General features: G+C 46.2%; 1 protein-coding gene across 1 annotated transcript in view; it reads left to right on the forward strand.

Moving 5' to 3' along the window:
• Positions 1 to 19565, forward strand: part of LOC124021442 (ubiquitin carboxyl-terminal hydrolase 8-like) — a 36622-nt gene extending 17057 nt beyond the window's left edge. The window contains 12 exon segments of the mRNA XM_046336631.1: positions 1629 to 1724; positions 2929 to 3003; positions 3255 to 3351; positions 3354 to 3552; positions 4156 to 4314; positions 4445 to 4507; positions 5405 to 5496; positions 5499 to 5614; positions 8029 to 8265; positions 12933 to 13075; positions 13231 to 13363; positions 18054 to 19565. Coding sequence (XP_046192587.1) covers positions 1629 to 1724; positions 2929 to 3003; positions 3255 to 3351; positions 3354 to 3552; positions 4156 to 4314; positions 4445 to 4507; positions 5405 to 5496; positions 5499 to 5614; positions 8029 to 8265; positions 12933 to 13075; positions 13231 to 13363; positions 18054 to 18212 — 1569 coding nt within the window. The 3' untranslated portion in view covers positions 18213 to 19565.
• The last annotated feature ends 2490 nt before the right edge of the window (positions 19566 to 22055 follow it).

Raw genomic sequence — 22055 nt, forward strand, 5'->3', positions numbered from 1 at the left:
AACATTAACAATGTCTTCACTGTATTTCTGATCAATTTGATATTATTTTATTCTTTCAAAAATGACATTTCTAAGTGACTCCAAACAGTAGTGTATGTACAGTAGTATGTACAGTTGAAGTGGGAAGTTTACATACACTTAGGTTGGAGTCATTAAAACGCGTTTTTCAACCACTCCACAAAAATGTCTTGTTAATAACAAACTATAGTTTTGGCAAGTTGGTTAGGACATGTACATTGTGCATGACACAAGTCATTTTTCCATCTCCACCAACTTTAAGGACTTTTGGAGATCATTCCACATGAGTGGTGCCACAAGACTAAAAGCAGATTGACCTCCAGGGTTCGCTATCCCTGAGTCCAGGTCTGGTAACTTGTACGTCTGAAGGTTACCAATGAGGTCAATTATGACGGATGTTTTGCTAGAGGGCTTTCTAACCAAAAAGAGCGCAATGGCATCCAACGACGAGACTTCAAGGAGGGCCAGCCTACTTTCTCCGTTTGTCTGTGGCAGTGAGTCTCTGTTTCTGTGATGCTGAAAGAGACACTAAGCATCTAACCGTTTCTCCCAGTCTCTACTGTACCTTTTCAGCCCAACACCAGTAAGCCCATCCCATAGCCAACCCATCTCTTAATATAAACCCCATCCATCCATCTCACCAGTCTGATAGTATCCACAATTTGATACTATCCGTTAGCCACCAGTTAGTAAGCAGTCTGTCCCCAATGACCAGCGGAAATCTGATAAGCCCATCCCATGTGTAACCCATATCCTACTACAGTGGTTCTCAAACCTCTCCTTGGGGACCCCCAGCCGGTCCAAACCTCTCCTCAGGGACCCCCAGCCGGTCCAAACCTCTCCTCAGGGACCCCCAGCCGGTCCAAACCTCTCCTCAGGGACCCCAGCCGGTCCAAACCTCTCCTCAGGGACCCCCAGCTGGTCCAAACCTCTCCTCAGGGACCCCCAGCTGGTCCAAACCTCTCCTCAGGGACCCCCAGCTGGTCCAAACCTCTCCTCAGGGACCCCCAGCTGGTCCAAACCTCTCCTCAGGGACCCCCAGCTGGTCCAAACCTCTCCTCAGGTACCTCCAGCCGGTCCATGTATTTGATCTACAACTTGTCAACGAATCATCAGGCCCTTGACCTGGCGAATCAATCATCAGGCCCTTGACCTGGCGAATCAATCATCAGGCCCTTGACCTGGCCAATCAAACATCAGGCCCTAGACCTGGTGAATCAATCAGGCCCTTGATTAGGTGAATGTCATCATGCTCTTGACTAGGCAAATCAATTATCTGGCCCTTGACCTGGCGAATCAATCATCAGGCCCTAGACCTGGCGAATCAATCATCAGGCCCTAGACCTGGCGAATCAATCATCAGGCCCTTGACCTGGTGAATCAATCATCAGGCCCTTGACCTGGTGAATCAATCATCAGGCCCTTGACCTGGTGAATCAGGTGAGATAGTTTAGGGTTACCTTTGTGAAACACCTGGGGGGTTCCTGAGGAGAGATTTGGAGAACCACTGTCCTAATATACAGCCCATCAATCTCACTGATACCCATAAAGCTAATCTGTACAGTGAAATGATGTGAGCTGTACTGTGCTGTGTCCCTCCCAAACCCCAGGCTCCCTCCCCCATGAAGCTTAGTGGTGATGTAAAGAGGAGTCGTCAGCCTGGGACGTTAAAGCATAGAACAGTTGATGACTATGTCATACCCAAGGTATATAATCACCACTCCGAACCACCACCTCATTATGGCATGTTGTTGTTTTAGAAAAAGCTTCAGTATTTATTTAGGAGTTTGTTTCTGCATCCAGGCTGCATGGTCTCGACCGCTGTTGGAAATGGCGGGATGCAAATGGCGTTATGGGGACGTTTGATCCCCAAGTTTGCTTTTTTTCTTTTCTTTTTTAATTTGTTCTACCATCGCCTGCCGGGAACGTTCTAGTGAAGCAACAGGAGAACCCTGCATTTAAATACTACTGATAGCTGTCCCCCTTTGACTGGGCATTTAAATACTACCGATAGCTGTACCCCTTTGACTGGGTATTTAAACACTACCGATAGCTGTCCCCCTTTGTCCCAGCATTTAAATACTACCGATAGCTGTCCCCTTTTGACTGGGCATTTAAATACTACCGATAGCTGTCCCCCTTTGACTGGGTATTTAAACACTACCGATAGCTGTCCCCCTTTGTCCCAGCATTTAAATACTACCGATAGCTGTCCCCCTTTGTCCCAGCATTTAAATACTACCGATAGCTGTCCCCCTTTGACTGGGTATTTAAACACTACCGATAGCTGTACCCCTTTGACTGGGCATTTAAATACTACCGATAGCTGTCCCCCTTTGACTGGGCATTTAAATACTACCGATAGCTGTCCCCCTTTGACTGGGCATTTAAATACTACCGATAGCTGTCCCCCTTTGACTGGATATTTAAACACTACCGATAGCTGTCCCCCTTTGACTGGGCATTTAAATACTACCGATAGCTGTCCCCCTTTGACTGGGCATTTAAATACTACCGATAGCTGTCCCCCTTTGACTGGGCATTTAAATACTACCGATAGCTGTCCCCCTTTGACTGGGCATTTAAATACTACCGATAGCTGTCCCCCTTTGACTGGGCATTTAAACACTACCGATAGCTGTCCCCCTTTGACTGGGCATTTAAATACTACCGATAGCTGTTCCCCTTTGTCCCCTGCATTTAAATACTACCGATAGCTGTCCCCTTTTGACTGGGCATTTAAATACTACCGATAGCTGTCCCCCTTTTGACTGGGCATTTAAATACTACCGATAGCTGCCCCCCTTTTGACTGGTCAGAATTCTCCTTACATTGGCTGCGCTCTACACACTGTGTGTAACGTGTGTGTAACGTATGTGTAACGTATGTAATGTGTGTGTTGTTCCACAGCGGGAGCTCCTAACCAGAGCCAGAAGTGAAGAGATGGGGAGGAGTGTACCAGGTCTGCCTGTTGGCTGGATGAAGGTAAAAACAAACACTTAACTGACATCTCAAACTATTCAACTTTTTAGTTTCTTGATGTTTAAAGAGAACTGCTAAGTAGCCAGCAAGGGGGGGAAAGCATTGAAGTGTACATATTCTATCAGTGTAATGATTAACTACATCACATGCAAATACGATGGAGAATGTTTTCACACACAACCATCTGTTCTGGGAAAAAGAAAATGGAGGACGAAATAAACTCTCCCCTCTCCTCTCTATCCTCTCTACACCAGTTCTTGGATACGGTAACCGGTACCTACCGTTACTACCATTCCCCAACCAACCGGGTGCACCGCTACCCCCCTGAGGTCAGCGTGCCCCAGACGCCCCCTCCACCCCTCCTACGGCCAAACAGAAGCAGCCTCGCCCCGCTGAGCCAGACCAGACCATGGACCGTGACCAGGAGCAGTCCAAACTGAAACGTTCCTATTCTTCTCCAGACATCAGCCAGGACCTGAGGGAGGAGGGGCTAAAGAAGGTTACCGCCCCTATAACTGCAGCCACGCGCCCAACCTTTAACAGGGAAACCAAGTAGGTGACATCATCGTCACATGGATATGGGCCTGGTCAATATATACGTTTCACTCACTCAGATTAAGCCTACTACTGGACTAAAAAGCTATTTTTCAATGACAAATAAATATGTTTTTAAATCCTGGGGTGTATTCATTAGTTGGATTCCGTTGCAAAGCGTTTTGTCTGTTACGAAACGTTTTTCCAACGGAAACCGTTTACCGTTTTACTCTAGGAACCAAACGGAAGCCAACAGAGAAAACAGAACGAAACTGGGAGGGACCTAGCTGAAATGTCCAATCGAAACACTTTCCGTTACAAAATGTTTTGCAGCAGACACCGAATCCGACTAATGAATACACCCCTCGACTACAACTTAACCTGAGTCTGGGGTTAAAATCAACCCTTGGTCTAAATTGAATTTAAATGTTTCTAGATCATTTGGATTCATGGATATTATATAAAAATATATACTATTGGATTATGACAACTTGATTTAAAAGGTTTGAGTCTCCATAAGTATTTAATTTCTGTATGAAAGTTGACGACGTCACAGAAGCCGTTTTGTAATGTTTATTTGGCGGTACTGTGTGTAACTTGTCACTGCCGTCCGTCCCCCAGACCGTCCACCGCTAGCGTCTACACCAAGGTGGAGATCGCCCGCCCGTCTGCGGCTAAGATCCGCAACCTGAACCCTGTGTTCGGCGGTCTCGGCGCCTCGCTCACCGGCCTGCGTAACCTCGGTAACACCTGCTACATGAACTCCATCCTGCAGTGTCTCTGCAACAAGAACCTCTATCAGGAGGATATCAACAGGTCAGTCATGGGTCGACTACTTCAACAAGAACCTCTATCAGGAGGATATCAACAGGTCAGTCATGTAGTGGTAATGATAATGTAGTGGTTTATAATGTAACACCCCGGCCATGGTCGACTACTTCAACAAGAACCTCTATCAGGAGGATATCAACAGGTCAGTCATGTAGTGGTAATGATAATGTAGTAATGATAATGTAGTGGTTTATAATGTAACACCCCGGCCATGGTCGACTACTTCAACAAGAACCTCTATCAGGAGGATATCAACAGGTCAGTCATGTAGCGGTAATGATAATGTAGTAATGATAATGTAGTGGTTTATAATGTAACACCCCGGCCATGGTCGACTACTTCAACAAGAACCTCTATCAGGAGGATATCAACAGGTCAGTCATGTAGTGGTAATGATAATGTAGTAATGATAATGTAGTAATAACACTTCAACAAGAATTACTACCAAGATAAGAGAATCATACATATACAGCTAACTCTCTGTCTCTCTCTCTCTCTCTCTCTCTCTCTCTGTCTCTCTCTCTCTCTCTCTCTCTCTCTCTCTCTCTCTCTCTCTGTCTCTCTCTCTGTCTCTCTCTCTCTCTCTCTCTCTCTCTCTCTCTCTCTCTCTCTCTCTGTCTCTCTGTCTCTCTCTCTCTCTCTCTCTCTCTCTCTCTCTCTCTCTCTGTCTCTCTGTCTCTCTCTCTCTCTCTCTCTCTCTCTCTCTGTCTCTCTGTCTCTCTCTCTGTCTCTCTCTCTCTCTCTGTCTCTCTCTCTCTCTCTCTCCCACCCTCCTTCTGTCTCTCTCTCTCTCTCTCTCCCACCCTCCTTCTGTCTCTCTCTCTCTCTCTCTCTCTCTCTCTCTCTCTCTCTGTCTCTGTCTCTCTCTCTCTCTCTCTCTCTCTCTCCCACCCTCCTTCTGTCTCTCTTTTTCTTCTGTCACTCTCTCCCTCCTCCCTTCCTCCGTCTGTCTCTGTCTCTCTCCTTCCCTCTCTCTCTTCCTCCCTCTCTATGTCTCTCTCTCTCTCTCTCTCTCTGTGTCTCTCTCTCCCCCCGACAGGGCAAACATCCTGGGTCACCGAGGCGAGGTGGCAGAGGAGTTTGGTGTGATCATGAAGGCTCTGTGGTCAGGCCTGTATAAGTGTATCAGCCCCGTGACTTTAAGGTCACTATAGGGAAGATCAATGAATCCTTCTCTGGCCATGAACAACAGGACTCCCAGGAGCTGCTGCTCTTCCTTATGGACGGACTCCACGAGGACCTCAACAAGGTGGGGAGACCGGAAAGCGGACAGGAGAAAAGTCATTAACAAGGAACATAGTGTGAACATTACCTAGAGTTGTATTGAGGAGATGGTGTGAGGAGAGAGGAGAGGAGATGTGTGGGGAGAGAGGAGTCTCTGGTGTGGGGAGAGAGGAGAGGAGATTGTGTGGGGAGAGAGGAGAGAGATTGTGTGGGGAGAGAGGAGAGGAGATGGGTGGAGAGGAGAGGAGATGGTGGGAGAGGAGAGGAGATGGTGTGGGAGAGAGGAGAGGAGATGGTGTGGGGAGAGAGGAGAGGAGATGGTGTGGGGAGAGAGGAGAGGAGATGGTGTGGGGAGAGAGGAGAGGAGATGGTGTGGGGAGAGAGGAGAGGAGATGGTGTGGGGAGAGAGGAGAGGAGATGGTGTGGGGAGAGAGGAGAGGAGATGGTGTGGGGAGAGAGGAGAGGAGATGGTGTGGAGAGAGGAGATGGTGTGGAGAGAGGAGATGGTGTGGAGGAGGAGATGGTGTGGGGGAGGAGATGGGTAGAGAGGAGATGGTGTGGGGAGAGGAGATGGTGTGGGGAGAGGAGATGGTGTGGGGAGAGAGGAGAGGAGATGGTGTGGGAGGGGAGAGGAGATGGTGTGGGGAGAGGGGAGAGGAGATGGTGTGGGGAGAGGAGATGGTGTGGGGAGAGGAGATGGCGTGAGGAGAGGAGATGGCGTGGGGAGAGGAGATGGTGTGGGGAGAGGAGATGGCGTGGGGAGAGGAGATGGAGTGGGGAGAGGGAGATGGCGTGGGGAGAGGAGATGGCGTGGGGAGGGGAGATGGCGTGGGGAGAGGAGATGGCGTGGGGAGAGGAGATGGCGTGGGGAGAGGAGATGGCGTGGGGAGAGGAGATGAGATGGTGGGGAGAGGAGATGGCGTGGGGAGAGGAGATGGCGTGGGGAGAGGAGATGGCGTGGGGAGAGGAGATGGCGTGGGGAGAGGAGATGGCGTGGGGAGAGGAGATGGCGTGGGGAGAGGAGATGGCGTGGGGAGAGGAGATGGCGTGGGGAGAGGGGAGAGGAGATGGCGTGGGGAGAGAGGAGAGGAGATGGCGTGGGGAGAGAGGAGAGGAGATGGCGTGGGGAGAGAGGAGAGGAGATGGCGTGGGGAGAGAGGAGATGGTGAGAGGAGAGGAGATGGTGAGAGGAGAGGAGATGGTGAGAGGAGATGAGATGGAGAGAGGAGAGGAGAGGAGATGGTGTGGGGAGAGAGGAGATGGTGTGGGGAGAGAGGAGATGGTGTGGGGAGAGAGGAGATGGTGTGGGGAGAGAGGAGATGGTGTGGGGAGGGAGGAGATGGTGTGGGGAGGGAGGAGAGGTGTGGGGGGGGAGGGAGGAGAGGAGATGGTGTGAGGAGAGAGGAGAGGAGATGGTGTGGGGAGAGGAGATGGTGTGGGGAGAGGAGATGGTGTGAGGAGAGGAGATGGTGTGAGGAGAGGAGATGGTGTGAGGAGAGGAGATGGTGTGAGGAGAGGAGATGGTGTGAGGAGAGGAGATGGTGTGAGGAGAGGAGATGGTGTGAGGAGAGGAGATGGTGTGAGGAGAGGAGATGGTGTGAGGAGAGGAGATGGTGTGAGGAGAGGAGATGGGGAGGGAGGAGATGGGGAGGGGGAGGAGATGGGGAGAGGAGATGGGGAGAGGAGAGGAGATGGAGAGAGGAGAGGAGATGGTGAGAGGAGATGAGATGGTGAGATGGTGAGAGGAGATGAGATGGTGTGAGGAGAGAGGAGAGGAGATGGTGTGAGAGAGAGGAGAGGAGATGGGTGAGAGGAGAGGAGATGGTGTGAGGAGAGAGGAGAGGAGATGGTGTGAGCAGAGAGGAGAGGAGATGGCGTGGGGAGAGAGGAGGAGATGGCGTGGGGAGAGAGGAGAGGAGATGGCGTGGGGAGAGAGGAGAGGAGATGGCGTGGGGAGAGAGGAGAGGAGATGGCGTGGGGAGAGAGGAGAGGAGATGGCGTGGGGAGAGAGGAGAGGAGATGGCGTGGGGAGAGAGGAGAGGAGATGGCGTGGGGAGAGAGGAGAGGAGGTGATGGCGTGGGGAGAGAGGAGAGGAGGTGGTGGCGTGGGGAGAGAGGAGAGGAGGTGGTGGCGTGGGGAGAGAGGAGAGGAGGTGGTGGCGTGGGGAGAGAGGAGAGGAGGTGGTGTGGGGAGAGAGGAGAGGAGATGGGGATGGTGTCCTCTGTCTGTCTCTGTCCATGTTGTAATGACCTGTCCTCTGTCTCTCTGTCCATGTTGTAATGACCTGTCCTCTGTCTGTCTCTGTCCATGTTGTAATGACCAGTCCTCTGCCTCTCCATGTTGTAATGACCTGTCCTCTGTCTCTCCATGTTGTAATGACCTGTCCTCTGTCTGTCTCTGTCCATGTTGTATGACCTGTCCTCTGTCTCTCTCTGAAGGCTGCTAACCGTAAGGGTTACATAGAGGAGGAGAATGACGATCTGGACGACCAGCGGGCTGCTGACCAGGCCTGGACCAAACACAAGCTGCTCAACGAGTCTGTCATCGTAGCGCTGTTCCAGGGTCAGTTTAAGAGCACAGTTCAGTGTCTCACCTGCCACAGGAAGTCCCGCACCTTCGAGACCTTTATGTACCTGACCCTGCCGCTGGCCTCCACCAACAAGTGTTCCCTGCAAGTAAGACAACACCTGTGTTTACACATACGGCTCTTCCAAATCAATACCCTTTTCTGATATTTTAAGTAGAAATTGGTCAAAAATATAGCATTTTATAAGCCTGTTATATTAAATTAAGGGCCCATATGGAAAATTCAATAAATAAGTACTTTTTTTTTTCAATTTAAAGTTTTATTAAGTCTTCTTGTTTTTCAATCAACCAACAAAACACATTCCACATTCACAGATGTGACAGGCTTTAAAAAAAAGTTTAAATATATAATAATAATCATTTAAAAAATACAATTAAAATAAAAGATTTTAGAATAATAATATATATATTTTTATATGAATAAAAAGGAGCTGAAGTGCCACAGCGTTTTGACATGTCCCTTTGTGCATCTTTCTGACTTGTAGGAAGATTAGAACCCAGTTCATTTCCCCATCAGGGTAAAGCCCTGGTGATTCTGTATCTTTCTGACTTGTAGGAAGATTAGAACCCAGTTCATTTCCCCATCAGGGTAAAGCCCTAGTTATTCTGCATCTTTCTGGTTATTCTGCACCATGTCCTACTGTCCTGAAGCTGTCTAATCTAACCATGTCCAACTGTCCTGAAGCTGTCTAATCTAACCATGTCCTACTGTCCTGAAGCTGTCTAATCTAACCATGTCCTACTGTCCTGAAGCTGTCTAATCTAACCATGTCCTACTGTCCTGAAGCTGTCTAATCTAACCATGTCCTACTGTCCTGAAGCTGTCTAATCTAACCATGTCCTACTGTCCTGAAGCTGTCTAATCTAACCATGTCCTACTGTCCTGAAGCTGTCTAATCTAACCATGTCCTACTGTCCTGAAGCTGTCTAATCTAACCATGTCCTACTGTCCTGAAGCTGTCTAATCTAACCATGTCCTACTGTCCTGAAGCTGTCTAATCTAACCATGTCCTACTGTCCTGAAGCTGTCTAATCTAACCATGTCCTACTGTCCTGAAGCTGTCTAATCTAACCATGTCCTACTGTCCTGAAGCTGTCTAATCTAACCATGTCCTACTGTCCTGAAGCTGTCTAATCTAACCATGTCCTACTGTCCTGAAGCTGTCTAATCTAACCATGTCCAACTGTCCTGAAGCTGTCTAATCTAACCATGTCCAACTGTCCTGAAGCTGTCTAATCTAACCATGTCCAACTGTCCTGAAGCTGTCTAATCTAACCATGTCCTACTGTCCTGAAGCTGTCTAATCTAACCATGTCCAACTGTCCTGAAGCTGTCTAATCTAACCATGTCCAACTGTCCTGATGCTGTCTAATCTAACCATGTCCTACTGTCCTGAAGCTGTCTAATCTAACCATGTCCAACTGTCCTGAAGCTGTCTAATCTAACCATGTCCTACTGTCCTGAAGCTGTCTAATCTAACCATGTCCTACTGTCCTGAAGCTGTCTAATCTAACCATGTCCTACTGTTCCAGGACTGTCTAATCTAACCATGTCCTACTGTCCTGAAGCTGTCTAATCTAACCATGTCCAACTGTCCTGAAGCTGTCTAATCTAACCATGTCCTACTGTCCTGAAGCTGTCTAATCTAACCATGTCCTACTGTCCTGAAGCCGTCTAATCTAACCATGTCCTACTGTCCTGAAGCTGTCTAATCTAACCATGTCCTACTGTCCTGAAGCTGTCTAATCTAACCATGTCCTACTGTGTGTTCCAGGACTGTCTAATCTAACCATGTCCTACTGTGTGTTCCAGGACTGTCTAATCTAACCATGTCCTACTGTGTGTTCCAGGACTGTCTAATCTAACCATGGCCTACTGTCCTGTCTAATCTAACCATGTCCTACTGTGTGTTCCAGGACTGTCTAATCTAACCATGTCCTACTGTGTGTTCCAGGACTGTCTAATCTAACCATGTCCTACTGTGTGTTCCAGGACTGTCTAATCTAACCATGTCCTACTGTCCTGAAGCTGTCTAATCTAACCATGTCCTACTGTCCTGAAGCTGTCTAATCTAACCATGTCCTACTGTCCTGAAGCTGTCTAATCTAACTGTCTAATCCTAACCATGTCCTAACCATGTCCTGTTCCTGAAGCTGTCTAATCTAACCATGTCCAACTGTCCTGAAGCTGTCTAATCTAACCATGTCCTACTGTCCTGAAGCTGTCTAATCTAACCATGTCCAACTGTCCTGAAGCTGTCTAATCTAACCATGTCCTACTGTCCTGAAGCTGTCTAATCTAACCATGTCCTACTGTCCTGAAGCTGTCTAATCTAACCATGTCCTACTGTCCTGAAGCTGTCTAATCTAACCATGTCCTACTGTCCTGAAGCTGTCTAATCTAACCATGTCCTACTGTCCTGAAGCTGTCTAATCTAACCATGTCCTACTGTGTGTTCCAGGACTGTCTAATCTAACCATGTCCTACTGTGTTCCAGGAACTTCTAATCTAACCATGTCCTACTGTCCTGAAGCTGTCTAATCTAACCATGTCCTACTGTCCTGAAGCCGTCTAATCTAACCATGTCCTACTGTCCTGAAGCTGTCTAATCTAACCATGTCCTACTGTCCTGAAGCTGTCTAATCTAACCATGTCCTACTGTGTGTTCCAGGACTGTCTAATCTAACCATGTCCTACTGTGTGTTCCAGGACTGTCTAATCTAACCATGTCCTACTGTCCTGAAGCTGTCTAATCTAACCATGTCCTACTGTCCTGAAGCCTGTCTAATCTAACCATGTCCTACTGTCCAGGACTGTCTAATCTAACCATGTCCTACTGTGTGTTCCAGGACTGTCTAATCTAACCATGTCCTACTGTCCTGAACGTCTAATCTAACCATGTCCTACTGTGTTCCAGGACTGTCTAATCTAACCATGTCCTACTGTCCTGTTCCAGGACTGTCTAATCTAACCATGTCCTACTGTGTGTTCCAGGACTGTCTAATCTAACCATGTCCTACTGTGTTCCAGGAACTTCTAATCTAACCATGTCCTACTGTCCTGAAGCTGTCTAATCTAACCATGTCCTACTGTCCTGAAGCTGTCTAATCTAACCATGTCCTACTGTGTGTTCCAGGACTGTCTAATCTAACCATGTCCTACTGTGTTCCAGGAACTTCTAATCTAACCATGTCCTACTGTCCTGAAGCTGTCTAATCTAACCATGTCCTACTGTCCTGAATGTGTAACCTAACCATGTCCACTGGACTGTCTAATCTAACCATGTCCTACTGTCCTGAAGCTGTCTAATCTAACCATGTCCTACTGTGTGTTCCAGGACTGTCTAATCTAACCATGTCCTACTGTCCTGGACTGTCTAATCTAACCATGTCCTACTGTGTGTTCCAGGACTGTCTAATCTAACCATGTCCTACTGTGTGTCCAGGACTGTCTAATCTAACCATGTCCTACTGTCCTGAAGCTGTCTAATCTAACCATGTCCTACTGTGTGTTCCAGGACTGTCTAATCTAACCATGTCCTACTGTGTCTAATCTAACCATGTCCTACCCTGTGTTCCAGGACTGTCTAATCTAACCATGTCCTACTGTGTGTTCCAGGACTGTCTAATCTAACCATGTCCTACTGTCCTGAAGCTGTCTAATCTAACCATGTCCTACTGTGTGTTCCAGGACTGTCTAATCTAACCATGTCCTACTGTGTGTTCCAGGACTGTCTAATCTAACCATGTCCTACTGTGTGTTCCAGGACTGTCTAATCTAACCATGGCCTACTGTCCTGAAGCTGTCTAATCTAACCATGTCCTACTGTGTGTTCCAGGACTGTCTAATCTAACCATGTCCTACTGTGTGTTCCAGGACTGTCTAATCTAACCATGTCCTACTGTCCTGAAGCTGTCTAATCTAACCATGTCCTACTGTGTGTTCCAGGACTGTCTAATCTAACCATGTCCTACTGTGTGTTCCAGGACTGTCTGTAACCATTCCAGGACTGTCTAATCTAACCATGTCCTACTGTCCTGAAGCTGTCCAATCTAACCATGTCCTACCCTGTGTTCCAGGACTGTCTAATCTAACCATGTCCTACTGTGTGTTCCAGGACTGTCTAATCTAACCATGTCCTACCCTGTGTTCCAGGACTGTCTAATCTAACCATGTCCTACTGTGTGTTCCAGGACTGTCTAATCTAACCATGTCCTACCCTGTGTTCCAGGACTGTCTAATCTAACCATGTCCTACTGTCCTGAAGCTGTCTAATCTAACCATGTCCTACCCTGTGTTCCAGGACTGTCTAATCTAACCATGTCCTACTGTGTGTTCCAGGACTGTCTAATCTAACCATGTCCTACTGTGTGTTCCAGGACTGTCTACTCTAACCATGTCCTACTGTGTGTTCCAGGACTGTCTAATCTAACCATGTCCTACTGTCCTGAAGCTGTCTAATCTAACCATGTCCTACTGTGTGTTCCAGGACTGTCTAATCTAACCATGTCCTACTGTGTGTTCCAGGACTGTCTACTCTAACCATGTCCTACTGTGTGTTCCAGGACTGTCTAATCTAACCATGTCCTACTGTGTGTTCCAGGACTGTCTAATCTAACCATGTCCTACCCTGTGTTCCAGGACTGTCTAATCTAACCATGTCCTACCCTGTGTTCCAGGACTGTCTAATCTAACCATGTCCTACCCTGTGTTCCAGGACTGTCTAATCTAACCATGTCCTACCCTGTGTTCCAGGACTGTCTGAAGTTGTTTTCTAAGGAGGAGAAGATGACCGACCAGAACAAGGTGTTCTGTCGACACTGTAAAGCTCTCAGAGACTCCGTCAAGAAACTGGAGATCTGGAAGGTTCCGCCCATCATACTGGTTCACCTTAAACGGTACCTACTGACCACACACATGACCGAGACACACACACACACACACACACACACACACACACACACACACACACACACACACACACACACACACACACACACACACACACACAGATAACGGTGTGTATTAACCCCAGTACTGCCGTCTGTTGTAGGTTCTCGTACGAGGGCCGTTGGAAGCAGAAGCTGCAGACCACAGTAGACTTCCCTCTGGAGAACCTGGACCTCAGTCAGTATGTCATCGGACCCAGACTCGGCCTCAAGAGATACAACCTGTTTGGAGTGTCTGTACAGAGTACTGTGACAGCACCCGCCTGGAGACACTGTGGGTCAAACACTTTACTGTGCCGTCTTCTGGTCCCGTGTGGCTCGGTTGGTAGAGCATGGGGTCTTGTATCGACAGGGGGTTCCATTCCCCCAGTGGTCACTCATGGGGCGACAGGGTAGCCTTGTGGTTAGAGAGTTGGACTAGTAACCGGAAGGTTGCCTAGTGGTTAGAGCGTTGGACTAGTAACCGAAGGTTGCAAGTTCAAACCCCCGAGCTGACAAGGTACAAAATCTGTCGTTCTGCCCCTGAACAGGCACTTAACCCAATGTTCCTAGGCCGTCATTGAAAATAAGAATTTGTTCTTAACTGACTTGCCTGGTTAAATAAAGGTAAAACAAAATAAATACCAAAATGTATGCCCCCCATCAACTACTGCCTTTTAGGTAAATTACATGCGCCATATATACTAAAGTACGTGAACACCCCTTCAGATTGGTGGATTGTGCTATTTCAGCCACACTCGTTTCTGACGGGTGTATAAAATTGAGTACACAGCCACGCAATCTCCATAGACAAACATTGGCGGTAGACTGGCCATCCTGAAGAGGTCAGTGACTTTCAACGTGGCACCGTCATAGGATGCCACCTTTCCAACAAGTCAGTTCGTCAAATCACTGCCCTAATAGAGCTGTCCCGGTCCAACTGTAAGTGCTGTTATTGTGAAGTGGAAACGTCTAGGAGCAACAACGGCTCAGCCGCGAAGTGGTAGGTCACAAGCTCACAGAACGGGACCACCAAGTGCTGAAGCGAGTAAAAATTGTCTGTTCTCGGTTGCAACACTCACTACCAAGTTCCAAACTGCCTCTGGAGGCAACGTCGGCACAAGAACTGTTCGTCAGGAGCTTCATGAAATGTGTTTCCATGGCCGAGCAGCCGCACACAAGCCTAAGATCACAGTGGGTAATGCCAAACGTCGGCTGGAGGGGTGTAAAGCTCGCCGCCAATGGACTCTGGAGCAGTGGAAATGCATTCTCTGGAGTGATGACTCACGCTTCACCATCTGGCAGTCCGACAGACAAATCTGGGTTTGGCGGATGCCAGGAGAACCCTACCTGTCCGAATGCATGGTGCCAACTGTAAAGTTTGGTGGAGGAGAAATAATGGTCTGGGCCTGTTTTTCATTGTTCGGGCCCCTTAGTTCCAGTGAAGGAAAATTTTAACGCTACAGCATACAATTACTTTCTAGACTAGAGACTGTGCTTCCAACTTTGTGGCAACAGTTTGCACAAAGTGAGGATCATACAGAAATTGTTTGTCAAGATCTGTGTGGAAGTACTTGACTGGCCTGCACAGAGCCCTGCCCTCAACCTCATCGAACACCTTTGGGATGAATTGGAACGCCGACTGCGAGTCAGGCCTAATCTCCCAACAGTGCACGACCTCACTAATGCTATCGAGGTTGAATGGAAGCAAGTCCCCCGCAGGAATGTTCCAACATCCAGTGGAAAGTCTTCCCGGAAGAGTGAAGGCTGTTATAGCAGCAAAAGGGGGGACCAACTCCATATTAACGACTGTGATTTTGTAATGAGATGTTTGAAGAGCTTTTGATACTTTTGATCATGTAGTGTATATTAATGACACATAATTCATCAGTGCTTGACTTATTACAATGGATCCAATGGAAAAAGTCCCCAAACTCCAAGCTTTGAAAGGATTGGACATGTACTTCACCAGGTCTGAAGGAGTTGTCCTTCGCCAGGTCTGAAGGAGTTGTCCTTCGCCAGGTCTGAAGGAGTTGTCCTTCGCCAGGTCTGAAGGAGTTGTCCTTCGCCAGGTCTGAAGGAGTTGTCCTTCGCCAGGTCTGAATGAGTTGTCCTTCGCCAGGTCTGAAGGAGTTGTCCTTCGCCAGGTCTGAAGGAGTTGTCCTTCGCCAGGTCTGAAGGAGTTGTCCTTCGCCAGGTCTGAAGGAGTTGTCCTTCGCCAGGTCTGAAGGAGTTGTCCTTCGCCAGGTCTGAAGGAGTTGTCCTTCGCCAGGTCTGAAGGAGTTGTCCTTCGCCAGGTCTGAAGGAGTTGTCCTTCGCCAGGTCTGAAGGAGTTATCAGATTTATTATCTCAATGTTTTGTGATATCTGTTTTGTATGTATTTGTGTATGTCTGTGTATATACAGTACCAGTCAAAAGTTTGGACAAACCTACTCATTCAAGGGTTTTTCTTTATTTTTTTCTACATTGCAGAATAATAGTGAAGACATCAAAACTATGAAATAACACATATGGAATCATGTAGTAACCAAAAAAAGTGGTAAACAAATCAAACTACATTTGAGATTCTTCAAAGTAGCCACCCTTTGCCTTGATGACAGTTTTGCACACGCTTTACATTCTCTCAACCAGCTTCATAAGGAATGAATTTCCAACAGTCTTGAAGGAGTTCCCACATATGCTGAGCAGTTGTTGACTGCTTTTCCTTCACTCTGCCAAACTCATCCCAAACCATCTCATTTGGGTTGAGGTCAGGTGATTGTGGAGGCCATGTCATCTGAAGCAGCACCATCACTCCCCTTCTTGGTCAAATAGCCCTTACACAGCCTGGAGGTGTGTTGGATCATTGTCCTGTTGAACATCAAAAGATAGTCCCACTAAGCGCTAATCGGATGGGATGGTGTATCACTGCAGAATGACGTGGTAGCCATGCTGGTTAAGTGTGCCTTGAATTCTAAATAAATCACTGTGTCACCAGCAAAGTACCCCCACTCCATCTCCTCCATGCTTCACGGTGGGAACCACACATGTTGAGATCATCCGTTCACCTATTCTGTGTCTCACAAAGACACGGCGGTTGGAACCAAAAATCTCAGATTTCTACCCATCAGACCAAAGGACAGATTTCCACAGGTCTAATGTCCATTGCTCGTGTTTCTTGGCCAAAGCAAGTCTCTTATTGGTGTCCTTTAGTAGTGGTTTCTTGGCCAAAGCAAATCTCTTATTGGTGTCCTTTTAGTACTGGTTTCTTGGCCAAAGCAAGTCTCTTATTGGTGTCCTTTAGTAGTGGTTTCTTGGCCAAAGCAAGTCTCTTATTGGTGTCCTTTTAGTAGTGGTTTCTTGGCCAAAGCAAGTCTCTTATTGGTGTCCTTTTAGTAGTGGTTTCTTGGCCAAAGCAAGTCTCTTATTGGTGTCCTTTTAGTAGTGGTTTCTTGGCCAAAGCAAGTCTCTTATTGTGTCCTTTAGTAAAGCAAGTCTCTTATTGGTGTCCTTTTAGTAGTGGTTTCTTGGCCAAAGCAAGTCTCTTATTGGTGTCCTTTTAGTTGGTTTCTTGTCTCTTATTGGTGTCCTTTTAGTAGTGGTTTCTTGGCCAAAGCAAGTCTCTTATTGGTGTCCTTTTAGTAGTGGTTTCTTGCAAGTCCAAAGCAAGTCTCTTATTGGTTTCCTTTTAGTATGGTTTCTTGGCCAAAGCAAGTCTCTTATTGGTGTCCTTTTAGTAGTGGTTTCTTGGCCAAAGCAAGTCTCTTATTGGTGTCCTTTTAGTAGTGGTTTCTTGGCCAAAGCAAGTCTCTTATTGGTGTCCTTTAGTAGTGGTTTCTTGGCCAAAGCAAGTCTCTTATTGGTGTCCTTTTAGTAGTGGTTTCTTGGCCAAAGCAAGTCTCTTATTGGTGTCCTTTAGTAGTGGTTTCTTGGCCAAAGCAAGTCTCTTATTGGTGTTATTTTAGTAATGGTTTCTTGGCCAAAGCAAGTCTCTTATTGGTGTCCTTTTAGTAGTGGTTTCTTGGCCAAAGCAAGTCTCTTATTGGTGTCCTTTTAGTAGTGGTTTCTTGGCCAAAGCAAGTCTCTTATTGGTGTCCTTTAGTAGTGGTTTCTTGGCCAAAGCAAGTCTCTTATTGGTGTCCTTTTAGTGGTTTCTTGGCCAAAGCAAGTCTCTTATTGGTGTCCTTTTAGTAGTGGTTTCTTTGCGGCAAAGCCATGAAGGCTTGATTCATGTACTCTTCTGAACAGTTGCTGTTGAACTCTGTGAAGCATTTATTTGGGCTGCAATCTGAGGCTGGTAACTCTAAGGAAGGGTCTTCCTTTCCTGTGGCGGTCCTCATGAGAGCCAGTTTCATCATTAGCTCTTGAGGGTTTTTGTGACTGCACTTGAAGAAACTGTCAAAGTTCTTGAAATTTGCCGTATAGACTGACATTCATGTCTTGATGGAATGATGGACTGTTGTTTTTCTTTGCTTATTTGAGCTGTTCTTGCCATAATATGGACTTGGTATTTTACCAATTAGAGCTACCTTCTGTATACCACCCCTAACTTGCCACAACACAACTGTTTGGCTCAAACGCATTAAGAAGGAAAGAAATTCCACAAATTAACTTTTAACAAGGCACACCTGTTAATTGAAATGCATTCCAGGTGACTACCTCATGAAGCTGGTTGAGAGAATGCTAAGACTGTGCAAAGCTGTTATCAAGGCAAAGGGTGGCTACTTTGAAGAATATTAAATAGAAAATATATTGTGTTTTAACACTTTTTTTGGGGGGGTTGCTACATGATTCTATGTGTTATTTCATAGTTTTGATGTCTCCAGTATTATTCTACAATGTAGCACATAGTAAACATCAATAAAAACCCTCGACTCAGGAGTGTGTGTGTTTGTGTGTTTGTGTGTGTGTGTGTGTGTGTGTGTGTAAACAGGATGTTAAACCCTATGTCCTTCCCCTCTGTAACAGAACCATTATGGCGGTCTGGATGGGGGTCACTACACAGCCTACTGTAAGAACGCCATGAAACAGCGCTGGTACAAGTTTGACGACCACGAGGTCTCCGAAATCTCCACCTCCACCGTCAAGTCCTCCGCAGCGTACATCTTCTTCTTCTCCTCTCTGTGAGAGTCAGAGCTGCAACACTGCCAGGAGCTATGAGGCTACATAAAGGCTACATAAAGGCTACATAAAAGCTAGCTAACATGCAAGCTGCTTTGACTCAGCTTCCTCTGCTGGTGGGAGAAAGGAACTGAACTGGCCATGTTTTTGTTAACTGAACTGAACTGCCAGGGGCCATACTTGTGAACTTTTGCTTAGAGCATGGTTTAAACCATTAGTCTAGAATGGCTGCTATCTGTTTCTCTCAGGCCAACTTGGCCAAATTAGCCACAACGCTAATTAGCCACCACGCTGAGGAAGGCCAGCTAAGTAGATGATTATATCCGAATAAATAAGATAACTTAGAGCCACCATCCAATCACATTTGTTCATGAGGTAAATTTGCTTCCAACTGATTGGTTTAATTTGTGACCCATGGTCTGAATGGAGTTTCCCCAATATATGTTTTGCATGATGCTTCCTTGACTAGGCAAGTGGCATCATAAAAAAATATATATGATGAAGTTCTGTGTTGTTTCTTATCCATTTAACACACATCCATGTACTTTTCAATTACAAACGTAGGAGGATTATATTATAACATGTTTGTTATTCATACATTGTCAAAGTGATTTGTTTTTAAGGAGGAAAATCATGGTCTAAGCAGAAGTTCACAAGTATGGCCATGCAAGGTTTGTAGGTGTTGGATAACTGAACTGGTTAGGTTTGGTGGTTTTGGTAGACTGAACTGACAGGTTGAAATGTGGATGTGTGGAAAGAGAGGGACACACTGTAGCGTATGGTGGGTTAGTGACTGGGTGGGTGCAGGAAAGGGAGAGACGCAGGCACTCCGATGCTACAACTCATAGAGGACTCAACAGCTGTTAAAACACAACGTCTATTTATATTAAACCAGAGAGCAGGGAGAGGGTTCCCTGTTCTAATCACCTCAGCTTAAAACCCTGTTCTTAACACAGCAACGTTGTCATTCTGCTAGTTCTGGGTTTCAGTTGAGTCTGTGTGGCGTGGACAGACTTAGTATACACAGACCTGATACACAGACCGTATACACAGACCTGATACACAGACCGTATACACAGACCTTATACACAGACCGTATACACAGACCTTATACACAGACCTTATTTAAGCTTCCATGTACTGTGAATCTTCTAGTGAAGAGTATAGGGACGTTTAGTTAGGGAGACTGACGTTTAGTTAGGGAGACTGACGTTTAGTTAGGGAGACTGACGTTTAGTTAGGGAGACTGACGTTTAGTTAGGGAGACTGACGTTTAGTTAGGGAGACTGACGTTTAGTTAGGGAGACTGACGTTTAGTTAGGGAGACTGACGTTTAGTTAGGGAGACTGACGTTTAGTTAGGAGACTGACGTTTAGTTAGGGAGACGTTTAGTTAGGGAGACGTTTAGTTAGGGAGACTGACGTTTAGTTAGGGAGACTGGCGTTTAGTTAGGAGACTGCGTTTAGTTAGGGAGACGGCGTTTAGTTAGGGAGACTGACGTTTAGTTAGGGAGACTGGCGTTTAGTTAGGGAGACTGACGTTTAGTTAGGGAGACGTTTAGTTAGGGAGACGTTTAGTTAGGGAGACTGACGTTTAGTTAGGGAGACTGACGTTTAGTTAGGGAGACGGACGTTTAGTTAGGGAGACGGACGTTTAGTTAGGGAGACGGACGTTTAGTTAGGGAGACGGACGTTTAGTTAGGGAGACGGACGTTTAGTTAGGGAGACTGACGTTTAGTTAGGGAGACTGACGTTTAGTTAGGGAGACTGACGTTTAGTTAGGGAGACTGACGTTTAGTTAGGGAGACTGACGTTTAGTTAGGGAGACTGACGTTTAGTTAGGGAGACTGACGTTTAGTTAGGGAGACTGACGTTTAGTTAGGGAGACTGACGTTCAGGGACGTTTAGTGTGACGTACACGGCCTTCGAAAAGTTTTCAGGCCCCTTGACTTTTTCCACATTTTATTACGTTACAGCCAATGTATTGAATTGTTTTTTCTCCTCATTAATCTACACACAATAACGCATAATGACATCACAATACCCCATAATGACATCACAATACCCCATAATGACATCACAATACCCCATAATGACATCACAATACCCCATAATGACATCACAATACCCCATAATGACAAAGCAATAACCCATAATGACAAAGCAAAAACAGATTTTTATAAATGTTTGCTAATTTATTCAAAATAAATAAGTATTTACATAAGTATTCAGACCCTTTACTCAGTACTTTGTTGAAGCACCTTTGGCAGCGATTACAGCCTCGTGTCTTCCTGGGTATGACGCTACAAGCTTGGCACACCTGTATTTGGGGAGTTTCTCCCATTCTTCTCCTCTCAGGTTCTGTCAGGTTGTGTGGGGAGCGTTGCTGCACAGTTATTTTCAGGTCTCTCCAGAGATGTTCAATCAGATTCAAGTCCAGGCTCTGGCTGGGCCACTCAAGGACATTTAGAGACATGTCCGAATGCCACTACTGCGTTGTCTTCGCTGTGTACTTAGGGTCGTTGTCCTGTTGGAAGGTGAACCTTTGCCCCCAGTCTGAGGTCCTGAGTGCTCTGGAACAGGTTTTCATTAAGGATCTCTCTAGTCTCCCAGTCCCTGCCGCTGAAAAACATCCCCACAGTATGATGCTGCCACCACCAGGATTGTGCCAGGTTTCGTCCAGACGTGATGCTTGGCATTCAGGCCAAAGACCGCAATCGTGGTTTCATCAAACCAGATAATCTTGTTTCTCATGGTCTGAGAGTCTTTAGGTGTCTGTTGGCAAACTCCAAGAGGACTGTCGTGTCTTTTACTGAGGAGTGGCTTCCGTCTGGCCACCCTACCATAAAGGCCTGATTGGTGGTGTGCTACAGAGATGGTTGTCCTTCTGGAAGGTTCTCCCATTTCCACACAGGATCTCTAGAGCTCAGTGACCATCGGGTTCTTGGTCCCCTAAATAAAGTATTTCTGTTTTTTTTATTTGTAATAAATTTGCCAAAATGTCTAAAAATCTGTTTTTGCTTTGTTCTAATAGCGTATTTGTTAAAGGAATTAGATTCCTATATGTTTATTAACCAAGTCAAATTAAACACTCAAATTTGAAAGATACTTATTTACATAAAATGGACAGAGGCCAGTCTCAAAATCAATCAATAGCGTTTATTCTCGAGAATACTGATCATGGTACAATTTTACAACAGGTTATAAACTAAAACATGACGTCATAGGTTTTAAACTGTCCTTCCTCCACTCCGATACAACGGCAGTATAGTTCACAAGCCTTCCCACATCGTCCACCACCGGTTAGATAATCTACTACCAGCCCAAGGTCTCTCCTCTCCCTGTGTAGATGAGCATTCTAGCCAGTCTGACGATAAGTTCATTCGTTTCTACCAAGGAACAGACAAGTCTTTGTTCTAATTACACACATTATATTCAGTATATTATAATAAGATTCATACAGTAACATAATAGTATTCTGGTTAGTCATAGTTCTGATTGTAATGTATACATAATTTAGTCATTGATAAAAAATCCCTTAACAGTATTGTGTGTAGATTGCTGTTTTAATTTCAATCCATTTTAGAATAAGGCTGTACTGTGACAGTGTGGAATAAGGAAAGGGGTCTGAGTACTTTCCGAATGCATTGCATATGGACGTTTAGTTAGGTAGAGTGACTTATCTGTACATACAGTAATATTAACAGCTTTCTCCTGATGTTACACATGAAACACTAAACACATTGTACATGAACATGGTGCCGAGGGGGATTCTCCTCTTCTATTTAAACTCACCAATGATCCTTTTATTTTCTCCTTTTTGAGAGAAGCAGCTGGCATGATTGATGAC

Source organism: Oncorhynchus gorbuscha, unplaced genomic scaffold (genome assembly GCF_021184085.1).
Source record: "Oncorhynchus gorbuscha isolate QuinsamMale2020 ecotype Even-year unplaced genomic scaffold, OgorEven_v1.0 Un_scaffold_1117, whole genome shotgun sequence".
NCBI classification, from domain to species: Eukaryota; Metazoa; Chordata; class Actinopteri; order Salmoniformes; family Salmonidae; genus Oncorhynchus; species Oncorhynchus gorbuscha.